At 51.3% G+C, this 18,066-nt stretch overlaps 1 protein-coding gene across 3 annotated transcripts in view; it reads right to left on the bottom strand.

The window, feature by feature from the left end:
* Positions 1-1,023: 1,023 nt before the first annotated feature.
* RAP1A (RAP1A, member of RAS oncogene family) overlaps positions 1,024-18,066 on the bottom strand; it is a 48,469-nt gene continuing 31,426 nt past the window's right edge. For all 3 annotated transcript variants that reach the window (XM_064174007.1, XM_064174009.1, XM_064174008.1), the window contains 6 exons: positions 16,133-16,201; positions 14,113-14,169; positions 12,177-12,317; positions 8,986-9,129; positions 4,728-4,843; positions 1,024-3,064 (listed from right to left, as the gene is read on the bottom strand). In XM_064174007.1, the coding sequence (XP_064030077.1) occupies positions 4,757-4,843; positions 8,986-9,129; positions 12,177-12,317; positions 14,113-14,169; positions 16,133-16,201 (498 nt within the window). In that variant the 3' untranslated portion in view covers positions 1,024-3,064; positions 4,728-4,756. The remainder of the gene's footprint in view (positions 3,065-4,727; positions 4,844-8,985; positions 9,130-12,176; positions 12,318-14,112; positions 14,170-16,132; positions 16,202-18,066) is intronic.

The following is an 18,066-nucleotide window of genomic DNA, read 5'->3' as shown; positions in this document are numbered from 1 at the left end:
TGCGATCGATGCCACCACCCAGCGCCGCCCCGGCCCCAGCCCCTGATGCTCTCCCACACTCCCATCTAGCGGCAGCCGGGCTCAGAAGTCTCCGCTGCCCTTCCACGTCTTGCTCCATCACTTACACCAAGTTTACTCCTCGTTTCAGAAGCCAGGCTGCCCTTCCGCCTCTCCCCCCAGCCAGCTGGGCAGGAGACAGGCGAGCAGAGCAGAGGTTCCCCGGGGAGGAGCTCGGGGTGCAGCCCCCAGCGGGGGCCCCTCAGACACCCACACCTCTGCTTGCTGCTGAGCAGGCTCTGAGGTGCTCCAGGCAGTCCCCGCTGCAGGCAGGACTTAGCTTCCCCCCCCCGCGGCAAGGGCTGGACGGGGAGGCTCTGCAGAGCAGCTCTGCTGGCAGGGGGGAAGCTCCTGGAGGCAGAGAAGGGTTTTGGTCGGAAAAGACCTTTCAGATCACCCAGTCCAACCCTTCCCTAACTCTACCAAGGCTGGTGCTAAGCCATGGCTCTCAGCACCACAGCTCTGAGGGACGGAAACACTTCTAGGGAGGGGGATTCAATCATTCAATCACCTTCCTGGGGACTCAGCCACCTTCCTGGGAGCCTGTCTCAGCCTTTTGAGAACCCTTTTGATGGAGATTTTCTTCTAATGCCCAACCTAAACCTCCCCTGGTGCAACTTGAGGCCACTTCCTCTTGTCCTGTCACTTGCTACGAGGGTGATGAGACCAAACCCCACCTGGCTCTAACCTTTCAGGGTGCTGTAGAGAGCAATGATGTCTCCCCTCAGCCTCTTCTCCAGGCTAACCAACCCCAGCTCTCTCAGCTGCTCCTCCTCAGCCCTGTTCTCCAGACCCTTCCCCAGCTTCATTTCCCTTCTCTGAACCCACTTCAGCCCCTCAGTGTCTTCCCTGGGGTGAAGGCAAGATCCTTCTCCTGCCATGAGCTGCTGAACTCGCCCCCTTCACTGCAGCCAGAAGAAAGGCTGTGGTTGTGTGTGCAGAGAAGAGGCCTCCAGCAGCAGCAGGTAGCTGAAAATTCCTTTATTACTAAAATATCTTTACATTTAGCAAAGGTAACCAACCTGCCAGCCCATGCTTCTGCTCCTCCTGAAAAGGGAAGCACAGAGGAAGGTTGAAGACAACCAGGCTGGGGAGCTAAGTCTGTCCTTGTAGCTTCTAAGATGTTTGGATGTTTTCACGTTGTCACCATCCAAATGCTTGCATCCAGTCTCGTTTGGGCTGCACTTAGAGCTTTGGATCATCCAATACAGGTTTAGAAAAGCTCTTTCTGGGCAGTTTCTTTCCCCTGCTTCCTGATAGAAGCACACAAAGGCTGCAGGGACAAACTGGTCTCCAGCTGTGGCATTTCCACTTCCCCTTTCAAGGAGCAGGGCAAAGTCTGGTTTGACTTTTTCTCCACTGTGAAGATCCATTTTTCTCTTCTCACTTATTCAGAAGCAGGAGCAAGTCCTCCAGCACTGCAGGGATTCCAGGATGGGATTTGGAGCCTGAGGTTCCAGAGGTGGTTCTTGTACTTGCATATAGACAGCAGGATGGAGGCCAAGCACCTGTGGCTCTCTTCGCATCCTGCTCCTTTTCAACTCGACAGAGCCAACAGGTGTTTAAAACTAAAGCCAACAGGGATCTAAAACCAACCCAAACCAACCCAAAATGCGCCAAGAAGAAGCTCCCTCAGCTGAACTGCAGGTGGGGGAACCTTTGTCAGCTTTCAGCTGACATCTGCTGTGTGGAAACTGGATTTAAACAGAACTACCTTTCAAGCTCCACAGCCTCATGTCCAGGTGCTGACCAGGAGAGATGATAGTCTTGGGCTCCTGCCCAGTGGGTGGCACTGCCAAAAACCAGGGATTCCACCCCAAAGTACACAGTGGGGTGAAAGCAGAGGTCAGAGAAGTCAAACCTTGATACAGGATGAAAGGAAACTTGCAGATAGAAAAATCACTGCGCAGAGGAACTATTTTGCAGCTGAATCCAATCTTCAACCAGTCAGGGAGGAGGTCCAAAAGGACACTGGAAGGAGCCTGCTGTGGTTAGCCACATCCAGCGAGGAGGGGAGTGAGAAGATGGCACTGGGGGAACACCACCAGGCTGCTGGGACTGCTTAGAGCAGAAAACTGGATCCAGCCAAACGAGGAGAGGAACTCGGAAAACATGAGGAGAAAGATCAAAAAGAAACCTGGAAAACCATAACAAAAACCACAGACCCCAAACTGAAAATGTACTAAAATTTAATCATTCATAAAAGCTGTAATTTAATCTGTGACAGGAAAACACAAGAAGCAATATTAGAGTTGGTTTAGTATATTATATATATATATATATATATATATAGATGCTTTTAAAGCCATAGAAATCAGTTATCCCAGCTTGGTTTTTTTGTTTGTGGGGGGTTTTTGTCCCTCTAAAAGACCTTTCCTCTCTCTCTTTGTCCAAAGCACAAACGTTTTTCATTAGGCAGAATGAAGAAAGAGATTCTGTAACTTTTAAATAGCTAAAAAAAAAAAACCAACCCAAAAATGAAGACTTCAAAACCAAAACAAATCTCAAAACCCTCCCCCTCCCCCCCCAAAAAAAAAGTTATTTGTTGCAGTGAGTTCAAAGGAGATCTTCAGATAATTATCTCTGGTTATAGATATCAAACAGTGGGAAGAGTTTTAGTGCTTGATGGGGAGAAAGGATGCTAAAAAAGGGTCAGTATGGAACTGGAATGATGGCAGCAGAAGCTAACATCTGCAACGCATCCATGCTCCTCTGGAGGATCACAAACTAGAGTCAGTCAGGTTTATTTTCCACACCTGTTAATTGCTATTGCAAAGGAGGAGTATGATGGGCTTAGGTTTTTCAAGAGAGAGCCACAGAATCGTTTTCTTTGTTGGGTTTTTGTTTCCTCAGGGGCTGTCTGCAAACCATTTTAAGAGCTAAATTCTTCTCGTGGGATATTGAAACAGGAGAAGCTCCTTCAGATATGTTCTTAATTTCTCTTAAGGTTTTGAAGTGGGGGATGCTGGCACTTTCCAGTGAGGCAACAGTTCTTCATTCCTGTGATCTAGAGAAGGGGAAACAAGATTTGTGCTGTTAGGCAGGGCTAGGAATGGTCTCATTAGGATGGGTTGGATGGGGTTGAAGGGGGTTTGGCCATAATAGGATTTCATGTGACAAGTGTAATTAGATGTGACACCATCCCCCCAACGTCCCAATGCCTTGGAGAATCAGAGAATGAAAGAATCAACCAGGTTGGAAGAGATCTCTAAGATCATCCAGCCCACAAACAAGCTGAGGAGGAAGCAGGAGCAAAGAGCCACAGCTCACTGCACAGCACAGCTGGGCAAAAGGAGCACCAAGTGAAGCACTTTGGAGTGCCTCCTTTGGGAGACAGCAAAGTCCTGAACATGAGACTAGAAGTGAATTATGTAGATGCCAGCCCTGCCAGGGGAGCCATCTGGCCAGATGCCTGCACCCTTAGCAGAGCCCCCTTGGAGTGAACAGCAGAAGGAAGGAGCTACCCTGCTCCTGCTCCTGCCCTCAACAGGCAGAAAGGAGCAGAAATGCCTCCTGCTGGCATTTGGCTTCCCAACTCATTTAGTTTCCTCTGGAATTGACACAGGAAGCCTACAGTGCCTTTGGAAATGGACATGTTGGTGACTTGATAGCTTTGGTCTGGGCTGATCCAGCCTTGTCTTCATGGATCCAAAGATTCATAGAATGGTTTGGGCTGGAAGGGACCTCAAAGCTCATCCAGTTCCACCCCTGCCAGAGCACACAGGAACACATCCAGGTGGGTTTTGAATATCTCCAGAGAGAGACCATTTCTCACTTCCTTGGGCCATGATGGGCTGTTGAGCTCACACCCAACCCTGCCTCTGCCTGGTGCTGAGCAGCACACTCCTGTGCCAACGCTCTGCCAGCTCTAGGGCAGCCTGGGTGATGTTTCTGTCCAAAACCTGAAGCTACAGAAACACAGCTTTCCTCTCAGGAGTGCAGCAGAACAGCTGTAAGCACACAGAGCATCCTGCCAAGATACACAGGAAGATTATTTATAGCTGTGTCCAACCTTGGGCTGGTTTCTTGCTCCTGTTTTTGGTTTCTTTGGGTTTGTTTCTTGTTTTTTTGGTGGGCAGCTCTTGGTTTCTGTGCCACTGATCTCCATCTCCCCACTGATCTTCATCTCCCCACCCAAACCCCCTAGGAGCTGTTGTCCCCACTGCTCCTAGGACTGCAGCAGCAACACAAGTTACACAGATGCCACTGAACTTCAGCAGAAGAGGAAGCAAAAGGGAGCTGTGGTGTCACAAGACAGAGGGAGAACCTGCAAGAGTGAGAAGGAAGTTCCTGCTCTGTTGCATTCATCAGCCCAAGGCAGAGGAGAAAGGGAGAGCAGCAGATTTTCTCCCCCAGGTCAGTCAGCACAACTGACTTCTTGAAGCCCAACAAGTGAAGCTTGTGGCTCTGTGCTGGACTCTCTCAAGCAGTTCTATGTCCCTCTTGAACTGAGGGGCCCAGAACTGAACACAGTACTCCAGATGTAGACTCACCAGGGCAGAGCAGAGGGGCAGGAGAACCTCTCTGGACCTACTAACCACAGCCCTTCTAATCCATCCCAGAATGGCATTTGGGAGCAGGGAGGAAGGAGTGGAGAGAAAGGAGCGAGTCCTCTTTGCTGGGAGCAGCTCCTGGTGCTGAGCTGTGGGCAGGATTCAGCCCCCTCTTACCTGGCTCAGAGCTGCTGCGCCGTGGGAGTCTAAAGCAGCAGACATGATTTCTTTTTAGGCTTCTTCTTTTCCACTGGTGTTTTCCTATTTATCTGTCTGACCAGGTCATAAAAGATCTGAAAAAGATGAAAAACACAAACTGAGAAATCCAAGTGGTAAAACACTCTGCAAGTGATAAAAACTCAGGCAGGTTGGCAAGCTGATAACCCTGTCCTGGAGGCTGCAGTCTCATTGATGCAATTAAACATCTGCATTTACTCAGACCAAGAGTCATAGAATCAGTCAGGGTTGGAAGGGACCACAAGGAGCAGCCAGTTCCAACCCCCCTGCCATGCCCAGGGACACCTCACATTAGATAAGGCTGTCCACAGCCTCATCCAGACTGGTCTTAAACACCTCCAGGGATGAAGCTTCCACCACCTCCCTGGGCAACCCATTCCAGGCTCTCACCATCCTCATGCTGAAGAACTTCTTCCTAACCTCCAGTCTGAATCTCCCCATTTCCAGCTTTGTTCCATTCTCCCCAGTCCTATCACTACCTGACAGCCTCAAAAGTCCCTCCTCAGCTTTCTTCTGTTCATGGAATGAGAGCAGAGAGAACAGAGAGCACAGAGACCAGAAAGAGCACAGAGAGAGGAGGGAGCAGGGAGAGCAGACAGAGCAGAGAGAGCACAGAGAGAGGAAAGAGCAGAGAGAGAGGAGAAAGCATATAGAAAGGAGAGAGCAGAGAGAGCAGAGAGCTCCCATCAGGGAGCACAGAGAGCAGAGAGCTGCCATCAGGGAGCAGAGAGCTCCCATCACGGAGCACAGAGAGCAGAGAGCTCCCATCAGGGAGCACAGAGAGCAGAGAGCTCCCATCAGGGAGCAGAGAGCTCCCATCACGGAGCACAGAGAGCAGAGAGCTGATCCCTCATGGGATCAGGGAGCACAGAGAGCAGAGAGCTCCCATCAGGGAGCACAGGGAGCAGAGAGCTCCCATCAGGGAGCACAGGGAGCACAGAGCTCCCATCAGGGAGCACAGGGAGCACAGAGCTCCCATCAGGGAGCACAGGGAGCACAGAGCTCCCATCAGGGAGCACAGGGAGCACAGAGCTCCCATCAGGGAGCACAGGGAGCACAGAGCTCCCATCAGGGAGCACAGGGAGCACAGAGCTCCCATCAGGGAGCACAGGGAGCACAGAGCTCCCATCAGGGAGCACAGAGAGCACAGAGCTCCCATCAGGGAGCAGAATGAGCTGTGAGCTCCTGCCCTGTCCAGCAAAGGTTTCAAAGAGCACAGCAAGGAAATGGCAACAAATCCCTCGCTTTGAAAAAGAAGAGGAAAGCTGGGAATGACAAAAGGATCATCTCCCCCCTGGTGCAAGCTGGGCTGCAGGGAAGAGCAGCCCTTTTCCTGGGCTTTCAGCCTCTGCAAAGTCATGTCCAGTCACCTACTGCATGGGAAGCACTCTTAATTCTCCTCCTTGCCAAACACCTTGGAGCTGTGAATCACTTCACCTGCCTGGTCTATAATCCTTTGAGTTTCTTAATACAAATCACCAAGGGGAAGCAAAACATCTGCCCTGAACTCAGGCATTTCCAGCAGGAGAGGAGCACAGAGACCTCTTTGAGCTGCAGAGCAGGAGCTGCTTGTGAGGACTTCTGCTGAGAGTTGTTTTCCCAGCAATTTATAGCAGAGTGAGCTGTGCAAAAATGCTTGGAGCTGGGTCACAGCACTGAGGAGAAAACATTTAAACCTTCAGCAGGCTCCACCCTTGTCCCTGTTTGTTCTTTTTCCTCCCTGGAGTGGCTGACAGCTTACAAATGCTTGGTGGTGGCAAGGAAATCCAGAGCAGAAAGCAGCAGTTGGTAGCAAACTGCAACAACTGGAAAACTGAGGATTGGTTTTTGGGCTGCCAACTCCATGAACAAGCATGAAAGGAAAGTGAAGGTGGCTTCAGCAAGCTCTCAAGTGAAATAATTGCTATGGGTTTTGGCTGCCAGTTCCATGAACAAGTATGAAAGGAACGTTCATGCATGAAAGGCTGTTCAGTCTGGAGGAGGCTCCCAGGCAACCTTCTTGTGGCCTTCCAGGATCTGAAGGGGGCTACAAAAAAGCTGGGGAGGGACTTTTTAGAGTGCCAGGAAGTGCCAGGACTGGGGGGAATGGAGCAAAGCTGGAGGTGGGGAGAGTGAGGCTGGAGGTGAGGAGGAAGTTGTTGAGCAGGAGAGTGGTGAGAGGCTGGAATGGGTTGCCCAGGGAGGTGGTTGAGGCCCCATGGCTGGAGGTGTTTAAGGCCAGGCTGGCTGAGGCTGTGGGCAGCCTGATTTAGGATAGGGTGTCCTTGCTCTGGCAGTGGGGTTGGAACTGGCTGATCCTTGTGGTGCCTTCCAGCCCTGACTGATTCTATGCTTCACTTCCAGGAAATGCAGAGAGTTATTTTTTAGCTTTTTGCCTTGATTTTAACAGAGTTAGAAGCCCAAAAGCAGATAAAGAGGCAAAACCAAAGCCCAGAATAATGCAATTGCTTCCCCAGTCTGTGAGCCAGCAGAACCACCAAATAATCAGCAGAGTGAGTTGCTTGCTTCATGAGTTTTCTTCCTTCTGATTTCCTCAGCTTTTATCCTCTCCGTAACTAAACACCTGGCACACCACCAGAAAATGAAGATCACAGAAACCCAAAACCTAATCCTCCAGATAGTAATTTTCTTCTCTGTGATCTGAGTCTCACTGGAGGCAGCAGACAGGACAGGGGAGGATGGAGGCAGAGGGTTGACACAGTAGGGCTGGCTGGATGCAAACCAGGGCTCTGCGTTCGCCCCAGGACAGCTCAGGGCTTGCCTGCAGAGAATTCCCTTTCCCACAGACCCTGGGAGAGCTTTCAGGCAGCTTTGGCTAAGGAGAGGTCAATCCCTGCCACAGACTCTGGAAATAGAAACAAACCAGAGTTTGTTACACCCTGTGGTGATCCCTCCATGGCTGAGCCAACAGTTTCTCCATTAACAGCCATGGCTTCACTACAGCTCAGACACACACAGAGCCCTCCCTCCTGGCAGCACTCTGCCTCATGAGCTATATTTACCAGCTCAGATTAGAGCAGGCTGCAGCCAGGCTAATCCCAGCCTCAGGAGCTGCAATTCCTGCAGCCAGACCCATCCCAGCCTGGGGAGCTGCAGTTCTGCAGCCAGGCTCATCCCAAACTCAGCAGCAGTTCCTGCAGCCAGGCTCATGCCAGCCTGGGGAGCTGCAGTTCTGCAGCCAGGCTAATCCCAAACTCAGCAGCAATTCCTGCAGCCAGGCCCATCCCAGCCTGGGGAGCTGCACTTCTGCAGCCAGGCTCATCCCAAACTCAGCAGCAATTCCTGCAGCCAGGCCCATCCCAGCCTGGGGAGCTGCAGTTCCTGCAGCCAGGCTCAACCCAAACTCAGCAGCAGCTCCTGCAGCCAGGCTCATCTCAGCCTGGGGAGCTGCAGTTCTGCAGCCAGGAGCTCCCTCCTCTCTCAGCTGCAGTTCCTGCAGCGCTGCGCAGGTCCCAGCAGCTGCCAGCTCAGCGCTGGGTGCAGTCCAAGCTCTGCTGCTGCTGTTTATCTCACAGCCTCCTAAACGGCCTCAGTTATCTCCTGGCACCAAACCAGCCACGCTCAATGGGGTCACCTCAGCTTTTGTAGCTGCAAACCTGGTTCTTGTCACAGTCAGATAATAACCCCCTGGTGCCTGATGTCAAGCAGAGCTCCCTGCCCAGGGAGGTGCTGCAGTCACCACCCCTGGAGGTGTCCAAGAGACATGTGGATGTGGCACCTCACTGCTGGAAGGGTCCCAGAGCCCTGGCACAGGCTGCCCAGAGAGGTTGTGGAGTCTCCTTCTGTGGAGCCTTTCAAGGCCTGTGTGGATGTGTTCCTGTGTGCCCTGAGCTAGACTGTATGGTCCTGCTGTGGCAGGAGGTTAGATTCGATGATCTCTTTGGGTCCCTTCCAACCCCTAACATCCTCTGATCCTAAGCCAAGAGCCACCCACTTCAGTGGGCCTTACTGAGCACCCTCTGCTATTCATGTCCTCTGACACAGCCTACAGCAAGTCACCTGTGAAGTCACTCAACCTTTCAGAGAGAAAAAGGAGCAGATCTCTTCAGAACCAACAGGGAGCAGCAGCAGAAGAAGCTGCAGCCCAAAGCTGCCTTCGGCTGAGTGTCAGACTCGCCCCGAACCTTCCCGATGCAGGCCTGCAGGAAGGACTGTTGGTGCTGGAGCAGGAAGGGCAAGGGCACAGCTGCTGCATTACCTCATTAACGTTGATCTTAGACTTTGCAGAGGACTCTAGGAAGGCACAGTTGCACCACTGCCTGGCGAGGTTCTGCCCCTGCTCTTTGCCGACCACGCGCTCCTCCTCCAGGTCACACTTATTGCCCACCAGGATCATGGGAACCTGCAGAGGAGACAAGCAACAAGAGATGCAGCAGTTAGCAGGCAGCATGGAGTGCTACAGCTGAGGAAGACACCTGAGGAGAGAGCAAAAAAAAGCACCAAATAGCAGTATGAAAGGCAGTAAAAACAGGGAGCTGAGCTAGGCTGACAGATGGCCCTAATGGAGCAGGGCCCTGAAATGAGCAGGGGGCTGGAACACCTCTGCTGTGAGGACAGGCTGAGGGAGCTGGGGTTGTTCAGCCTGGAGAAGAGGAGGCTGAAGGGGAGACCTCATTACTCTCTACAACTCCCTAGAGGGAGTAATTAGTGATAGGAGGAGAGGCAATGGCCACAGGTTGCAGCAGGGGAGGTCTGGGTTGGAGATTAGGACAAATTTCTTCCCTGCAAGAGTGGTCAGGGATTGGAACAGGAGCCACTTCTAGCCCCACAAGATGATGAGAGCACAACACAGCCCCAGCTGCTGCCTGCCCCTTCTACAGGACCCGTCCCCAAGGATCCTCCACCAAATCAGGTTGCTCAGAGCCTCATCAAGCCCTGATCTCCAGGGATGGAGCCTCAACTACCTCCCTGGGCAACCTGTTGCAGTGTTCCAGCACCCTACTGGTGCACAGCTTGCTCCTAACATCCAATCTGAACCTGCTCTTCTCCAGTTTCAAACCATTGCCTCTCATCCTATCACTGCAAGCCCCTGTAATGAAAAGAAGAGATATTTGGCTGGGTAAGCAGCAGAGGGCTGAGAAACATGAAGCTGTAGTAAGGTTGTTTCAAAAGCTGATCATTGCTTATCACAGAGCCAGGAATGGAGGTTGATGAACAACCAACTGGTTCGTGGAGGAGGCTGCAATTGAAACCTGTTAACCACAGATCATTTGAAAGGTTTTAAAGGCACCTTCTGAGGCTGCAGACAGGAAGGAGAGCAGTTCCCCAGCTCAGCAGAGCACGGTGCCAACCTTCAGAAGGTTCTCAGGCTTCAACAAGTAACACCCCCAACACAAAAGAAAGAAAAGCACTTTAACAATTCAATTCAACCACTGCCCAAAGCAGCAGGCTCTGCTGGCTGGTGGAGCTGAGCAGCTTGCAGTGCAGATTGCCCTGCTGCTGCTGAGCAAGCTGCTGAGCTCCAGCCCCAGCCAGTAAAGCATTTGTGCTTCCAGGGAGCTGGGTGAGCATCACCCCTCCCAAAATGAAACTCTGTTTTGCATGAATAGAAGCTCAGCTTGTTAAACCAAGGAGGGAACCCAAGCCACAAGGAACAAGGCAATCAGGCTATGGGACAATGAAGATGCAAGAGAAAGCGGCAGCCTGGGAGCTTGCCCTCAGCCCCGGAGCTGCAGGCTCACACTGATGGCTCAGAGCACTTTCCTCAGCAGCAATTTACACACAGTGCACAGAGCTGACCTAGGATTTGGCCTAAATACCTGTCCCAGCCCTGTCCACCGACCTGCTCCACTCCCCCAGCCCCAGAACAGAGCTGAGACTGCTTCTGCTGCTCTGTGGCCAGCACAGCTCCAAGGCACCAGGGCAGGAGACAGCTTTGAGCTGTCAGAGGGGAAAACTCAGGACTTTTGTTTTGCACACTGCTCAGGGCAAACCCCTGAAGAGCAGCTGCTAGGCACAACCCAAAAATACTCCTTTTCAGCTTCTCCTGGAGGAAGGCTGCAGAGAGAGTTCCCACACATCTCCACAGCCACGTGGCAACCACAGCAGAAGCCACCAGCAGCCTGCCCTGGGCCATGTGCTTAGAAAGCCAAACTCCCCAGGGAGCTCCAGCTCCAGCACCCAGGGCCTGGAAACACACCAAGTGGCAGGCAGGACAATGCAAAGCACCTGCATGTTATTTTCCCTGAATTTAAAAGGGGTCTGAAACCACTCCAGGCTCCAACCTCGCCAAGCAAGGCTCTGAGACAAGGTTGCAAGCTGGTGTCATCAGCCAAGAGGCCTTTCATCAATCCAAGCATGCAACTGGGTGAGCTCCTCTGGCTTACAGACTCTGCCAAATGCCATCTCCACACAACAGGAGGCAGGACAACTACATCTGATGACTAGAGCTGGAGTGGAGGTGACTGAAGAGGCTCCCATAGAATCAAGCAGGTTGAAGACAGCTCCAAGCTCAGCCAGCCCAACCTAGCACCCAGCCCTGCCCAACCAACCAGCCCATGGCACTAAGTGTCCCAGCCAGGCTTGGCTTCAACACCTCCCCAGCCACTTCCCTCACACAAAGACATGAAAACAGAGTAATGTTCAGGGATGTTTTCAGACTGAGGCTGCTCAGGGAGGTAGTGGAGTCACCATCCCTGGATGTGATTCAAGGTCATTTAAATGTGGTGCTTGGGGATATATGGTTTAGGGGTGAACTTTGTAGAGTAAGGTCAATGATTGGAACTGATGATCCCAAAGGTCCTTTTGAACCTGAATGATTTTATGACCTCCCTGGGCAACCTGTGCCAGTGTCTCACCATCCTCACTCTAAAGAATTTCTTCCTGATCTCCAGTCTAAACTCCCTCTCCTCAAGCCTCAATCCATTCCCTCTTGTCTTAGCACTACAAGCCCTTGTCAAAAGCCCCTCCCCAGCTCTCCTACAGCCCCTTTCAGATACTGGAAGGCTGTTCTAAGATCATAGAATCAGGCAGGGTTGGAAGGGATCACAAGGAGCAGCCAGTTCCAACCCCACTGCCATGCCCAGGGACACCCTACCCTAGAGCAGGCTGCACACAGCCTCAGCCAGCCTGGCCTTAAACACCTCCAGCCATGGGGCCTCAACCACCTCCCTGGGCAACCCATTCCAGCCTCTCACCACTCTCATGCTGAACAACTTCCTCCTCACCTCCAGCCTGACTCTCCCCACCTCCAGCTTTGCTCCATTTTCCCCCACTCCCTGACAGCATAAAAAGTCCCTTCCCAGCTTTTTTTTTGTAGGCCCCTTTTGGATACTGAAAGGCCACAAGAAGGTCACCTGGGAACCTCCCTGAAGCCTTCTTTTACTCCAGGCTGACCAATCCCAAATGTTAACCTTTAAGCAGGAGGAAAGAAGAAAAGATTCCACTCACATCTTCAGTGTCCTTAACCCGTAGGATCTGCTCCCGCAGGTCCTGTAAGTCATTAAACGTGGACTGTGCTGTTATGGAATATACTAGTGCAAACCCTTGGCCATTCTTCATGTAGAGATCCCTCATTGCTGTAAATTGCTCCTGGAATGGAATCATTTTAAGAAGTAATTAGCCAGTGAATGCAGTTAATGAATGTTTCCAACCTTTCATTGTAACGGAGACACAACACAGCCCTCGTCCGGCAGGCATCAACACTCTCACCCCGTGCAGAAAGCCACTGCAGCATGCAAAGTTAATTCAAGCATTGACACCTCTCTTGCCCTTTTTTTTTACCTCCTCCTAATAGAGCAAAAAGCTTCTTGAAATAAAAAATGGAGAAAGGAAAAAAAAGTAATAATCAAGAATCATAGAATGGGTTAGGTTGGAAGGGAGCTCAAAGCTCAGCCAGTTCCAACTCCCTGCCATAGGCAGGGACACCTCCCACTAGCACAGGTTGCTCAAGGCCTCATCCAACCTGGTCCTGAACACCTCCAGGGAGGTTGTGGAGCACAGAAGCACCCAATGTGATCTTTGATCACATTGGGTGCTTCTGTGCTCCACAACCTCCCTGGGCAACCTGTGCCAGTGTCTCACCACCCTCACTGCAAACAACTTCTTCCTAACATCCACTTTCAATCTCCCCTCCTCCAGCTTTGCCCCATTCCCCCATGTCCTGTCACTCTTTGACAGCCTAAAAAGTCCCTCCCCAGCTTTTTTGGAGGCCCCTTTTGGATACTGGAAGGCCACAAGAAGGTCAGATCTGGACTGGAAAAGTCAATTCCTCCTCTAGGAGCATGAAACAGCCCTGGGTGTCCCAGAGTCAGTTTCAGTGTGAGCAGCACTGCATGGGAAGTCTCTGCCTGCTCACCTCTGAACACAAAGATTTCTGTACTCATCTCTAGCATGAAAGTGGCTTAAAGCTTCAATGCAGGGAAACAAAGAACAGGTTGGCAAAGCTCCCCCAGCTTTGTGCAGGCCTGTGGCAGGGGCTCCAGCAGAGCCCTGCAACAATGACTTCTGCTTCCACCCCTTCACATGGATGCTGAGCATGCTCAAAGCTTTCTAAATCAAAGTAACTTTAGGAAGCAAGTCCTCCCCCTCAGATGTGCACTCAGCCATCACAGGCTCTGTTTACTCAGTGACAGGACTTTGCATGGTGATGACACTGATGGGACAAAGGGAGCCACTGCATGGTCCTGGTTGCTCTCAGCCTGCAAGGTCAACACAGGCCTCCCAAAGCAGCACACAGCAGGGCCAGGGAGGTGCCACCTGCTAGAGGAACAGTCTTTGAAAGATACAAAGCCTTTACTGATGCAATCCTCCCCAGGTAGGCTGATGTGAGGTGCTGGGAGTTGATCCCTGGGCGTTGCTGGAGGTGGCTTCAATCTGTGTCTAACCTGTGGGAGTGGTTGCCCAGGGAGCTGGTGGAGTCATCATCCCTGGGGGTGCTGAAGAAATGTATGGCCATGGCACCTGGGGACATGGTTTAGTGGCCATGGTGGTGTTGGGTTGATGGTTGGACTGGATGATCTCAGAAGGCTTTTTCAACCAAAACAATTCTGTGATTGTGGCCACTTGCTAAATTAAATCAGCCTGGTGACAGCAAGATGATGGTGGATGGCAGAGAAGGGCTGAGTGCCACAGGATGCACCAACCTTTGTGTCCCAGCACCAGGACACCAGCTGGGGACAGGGTTGACATTGCTGGCAGGGCTGCAGCAGGCTCACTCACCCCACTGGGGATTGGGTTACTGAACAAAATTACTCTGTTTAAATGACTGCAGCTGATCTGTTGGTTTTGCTTGGGCCAGGATCATTACACAAGCTCTACTCTCTAACATCTCATCTCATTCTGAAGAAGCAAAGTGCACATCAGTCAAAACAGAGCTTGTACTTACTGTCCCTGCTGTGTCGAGGATTTCAAGCATACACTGTTGACAGTCTACTTCCACTTGCTGGGGAGACAAAAAAAAGAGGAGACAAAAGCTGTTAAAACTGTCTGACATGGGTCACAGAATCACTGAGGCTGGAAAAGACCTCCAAGAGCATCAAGTCAGGCAAGAAGATCCTGAGCTGAGTTTTCACTTCTGCCACCAAGGCCTCTCGAAGCAAGCCAGGCACCTGCACCTCCCCAGCACTGACAGAGGCCCTGCTATTAGAGGATTAATTATGCCCCAAGCCAGGCATTTGGGTCAGCTCACTGATGCTCCAGGGCTCTGTTGATCATAAAGACTTAAATGAGCAGCTCATTGTAAACATCTCCACTTAAGTGAGACAAATCAAAAGGGCCTTCAGCTTCCATTTTATTCTGCTGTTGGAGTAAGGAAGGAAAGCAAAAGCCTCACAGTGAGGCTTAGCAAATCTTCCAGGCACTGAGAAATGTCTCAGATGCAACCAGAGCAATACCAGGAGAGTCAAATAAATTTAACAGCAGGGCTCATACCACAATTTACATTCAATTACCACAGGCACAAACGCTGCAAGGTTTTGTCTTCTGTTTTGTGCCTTTAATTATGGTAACATTTATGCTAATCTAGAACACAATGAGTTACTTGACAGCAATTGAGCCAAGAAAGAAGCTCTGTTGATAGAATGACATAATACCACAAGCATCAGGGATCCTGACAAGGACTTCTGCTCAGCAATTACAAGCCTGCATCCAAAACAGCCATGAAGAATTGCATATGGCTTCAAAGCGAGCAGGAGGCACTGGAACTAAACAGCAGAACAGCCATTCCCTAAGAGAAACAGCACCAGGCCCACAGCAACACAACCTGCTGTGCTTGAATGCTGTGGAAATCCTTCACAGCAGCTTCTCCAGAGAGCACACACAGAGCAAATGCTGATAGCTGTAATGTTTTGAGTGAGTAATTCTGTTGTTGAGTTGCAGCAAATAGATCTGACCGAGAGTCTGGCCCTAGCCTGGTTGAGCTGTTCCTGTCCCCAGGCATCAATCAGAAGCACTGGCAGCACAGGCTGCCAACCACCACATCCCAGCACAAGTGGAAATCAGTGAAAACACAGCAGGCTATCTCTGGGCAGCTCTGGTAACCTCCAGGGAAGAACCAGCAGAGAGCTGAAGCCACAAACTGCCTTAATTTGAGTCGCTGGGAATTGGAAGTGAAAGCTCTTGGTTGTATGGAGTAACAGAGGTTTAATCCTCCAGATAACCAGGACTAAGTGAGGAAGCACTCCACTTAACACCCAAATCTGTCATTTCCTCATAATTCAGTTTGTAGCTGCCCATACACTTTGCCCTGTCCACCCTGCCCCTGAGCTCTGTGAAGTCAAAGGCAACAAGCTGCATGCAGCAGCTCCAGGGCTGATGTTTGCCTGTGCTGCTGTGTTATGCAGCCACAACATTTAGAACAGAATCCTAGAATCAGTCAGGGTTGGAAGGGACCACAAGGAGCAGCCAGTGCCAACTCCCCTGCCATGCACAGGCACACCTTACACTAGATCAGGCTGGCCACAGCCTCATCCAGCCTGGCCTTAAACACCTCCAGCCATGAGGCTTCCACCACCTCCCTGGGCAACCCATTCCAGGCTCTCACCACTCTCAGGCTGAAGAACTTCTTCCTAACTTCCAGCCTGAATCTCCCCATTTCCAGCTTTATTCCACCCCCCCCCCAGTCCTATCACTACCTGAGAGCCCTCAAAGGTCCCTCCCCAGCTTTCTTTTAGCCCCCTTAAGATACTGAAATGCCACAAGAAGGTCACCTGGGAGCCTCCTCCTCTCCAGACTGCACAACACCAACTCCCTCAGTTTCTCCTCATAGCAGAGCAGCTCCAGCCCTCTGCTTATCCTCCTGGCCCTTCTCTGGACACCTTCCAGCAAGGAAGACCTTTCCTCATTCTGATTAATCAAGAAGCAAGCTCTGTGAGCCATCAAATCAATCACAAAGGCTGGTAGCTTACCTTTCTGTAAGAATCTTCTATTGTGGGGTCATATTTTTCAACAAAAATTCCCTGAACAAACTGTACAGTCTGGGGAGAAAGGAAAGAAGAACAACAAAAGAAGATTAAATGAGTCGAGCACAATTAGTGTAACATTTCACAAGTAGTATGTAAGGAAGCAGTGAGAGGTGGAAGGTCTGGATGGTGGAAGGTTTGTGCACACATAGAATCAAGCAGGTTGGAAGAGGGCTCCAAGCTCAGCCAGCCCAACCTAGCACCCAGCCCTGCCCAACCAACCAGACCATGGCACTAAGTGCCTCATCCAGGCTGTTCTTGAAGACCTCTAAGCACGGTGCCTCCAGCACCTCCCTGGGTAGCCCATTCCAATGCCAATCACTCTCTCTGCCAATAACTTCCTCCTAACATCCAGCCTAGACCTGCCCTGGCACAGCTTCAGGATGTGTCCCCTTGTTCTGTTGCTGGTTGCCTGGCAGCAGAGCCCAACCCCACCTGGCTACAATGTCCCTTCAGGTAGTTGTAGACAGCAATGAGCTCTGCCCTGAGCCTCCTCTGCTGCAGGCTGCACACCCCCAGCTCCCTCAGCCTCTCTCACAGGGCTGTGCTCCAGGACCCTCCCCAGCCTTGCTGCCCTTCTCTGGACACCTTCCAGCACTTCAACATCTCTCTTGAATTGAGGAGCCCACAACTGGACACAGCACTCCAGGGGTGGCCTGAGCAGTGCTGAGTACAGGGGCAGAAGAACCTCCCATGTCCTGCTGCCCACACTGCTCCTGACCCACCCCAGGATGCCATTGGCTCTGCTGCCCACCTGGGCACACTGCTGGCTCATCTTCAGCTACTATCTATCAGTACCCCCAGGTCCCTTTCCTCCTGGCTGCTCTCCAGCCACTCAGTCCCCAGCCTGTAGTGCTGCTTGGGGTTGTTGTGGCCCAAGTGCAGAACCCTGCACTTGACCTTGTTAAATCTCATCCCCTTGGCCTCTGTCATGACATGGCCAAGCAATCAACACCCCCAGCTCTACAGAGCCTTCCCTGGGTGCGAATTAGAACAACTAATGTAAAGATCACCCAATATAGAAGACCTGAACTTCAATCAGAGGCACTGGCAACCTGTGGAAGGCTGAGGAAAAGTACCTGGTGGAAAATCCACATTTCAAATTAAAGCTCATTAGAGTTGCAGTGGAGCTGCTCTGGGTTCCGTGCCCGGAGCGCAGGCATATTGCAGAGCAGCAAGAGAAAACTGGAGTGCTTCCAGCTACTCCATTTGTATGAAATCATTACAGGAGGAGCCATCACTCAAGTCAAAGAGGAAGCCTTTTCTTTCCCCTGTGTCATTATTTCAAAGGAAATTTACTCTAAGTATTTCCCACCAAGCTGTCGTGGGGATGTAGTCTCTTCTCTGGGCATCCGAGCTCTGCCCATGCCCTGCTTTGCCTCCTGGCAGTTCACAGCTTCACTTTCAGAGATTCATTCATAGAGTGGTTTGGGTTGGAAGGGACTTTAAAAGATCCATCACTCCCACTAGAACAGGTTGCTCAAGGCCTCATCCAAGCTGGCCTTGAACACCTTCAGGGAGGTTGTGGAGCACAGAAGCACCCAATGTGATCTTTGATCTTTGATCACATTGGGTGCTTCTGTGCTCCACCACCTCCCTGGGCAACCTTTGCCAGTGTCTTTCAACCCTCACTCTAAAGCACTGGTGAAGCTTTTTATGCTACCCTCTCATTAGCAACAGGCTGAATGAGCAGCACCTTGGCAGAGAGGAGTTAAAACAAGGAGGATTTGCAGTGGAACAACACCATATTGTAATCTCCTACTCAGACTGGGAAAACACACAGCAGCCTCTTTGTTAGTTTAGTTAACAGAGATCAGAGAAAGAACTTTTAAAGTGACCCCCATATACTATTTTAAATCCCACCTTGTCACCTCTCTTTG

Source organism: Pogoniulus pusillus, chromosome 39 (genome assembly GCF_015220805.1).
Source record: "Pogoniulus pusillus isolate bPogPus1 chromosome 39, bPogPus1.pri, whole genome shotgun sequence".
Classification (NCBI taxonomy): Eukaryota; Metazoa; Chordata; class Aves; order Piciformes; family Lybiidae; genus Pogoniulus; species Pogoniulus pusillus.
The sequence above is the reverse complement of the archived record's forward strand: the minus strand, read 5'-3'. Positions and strand labels throughout refer to the sequence as shown.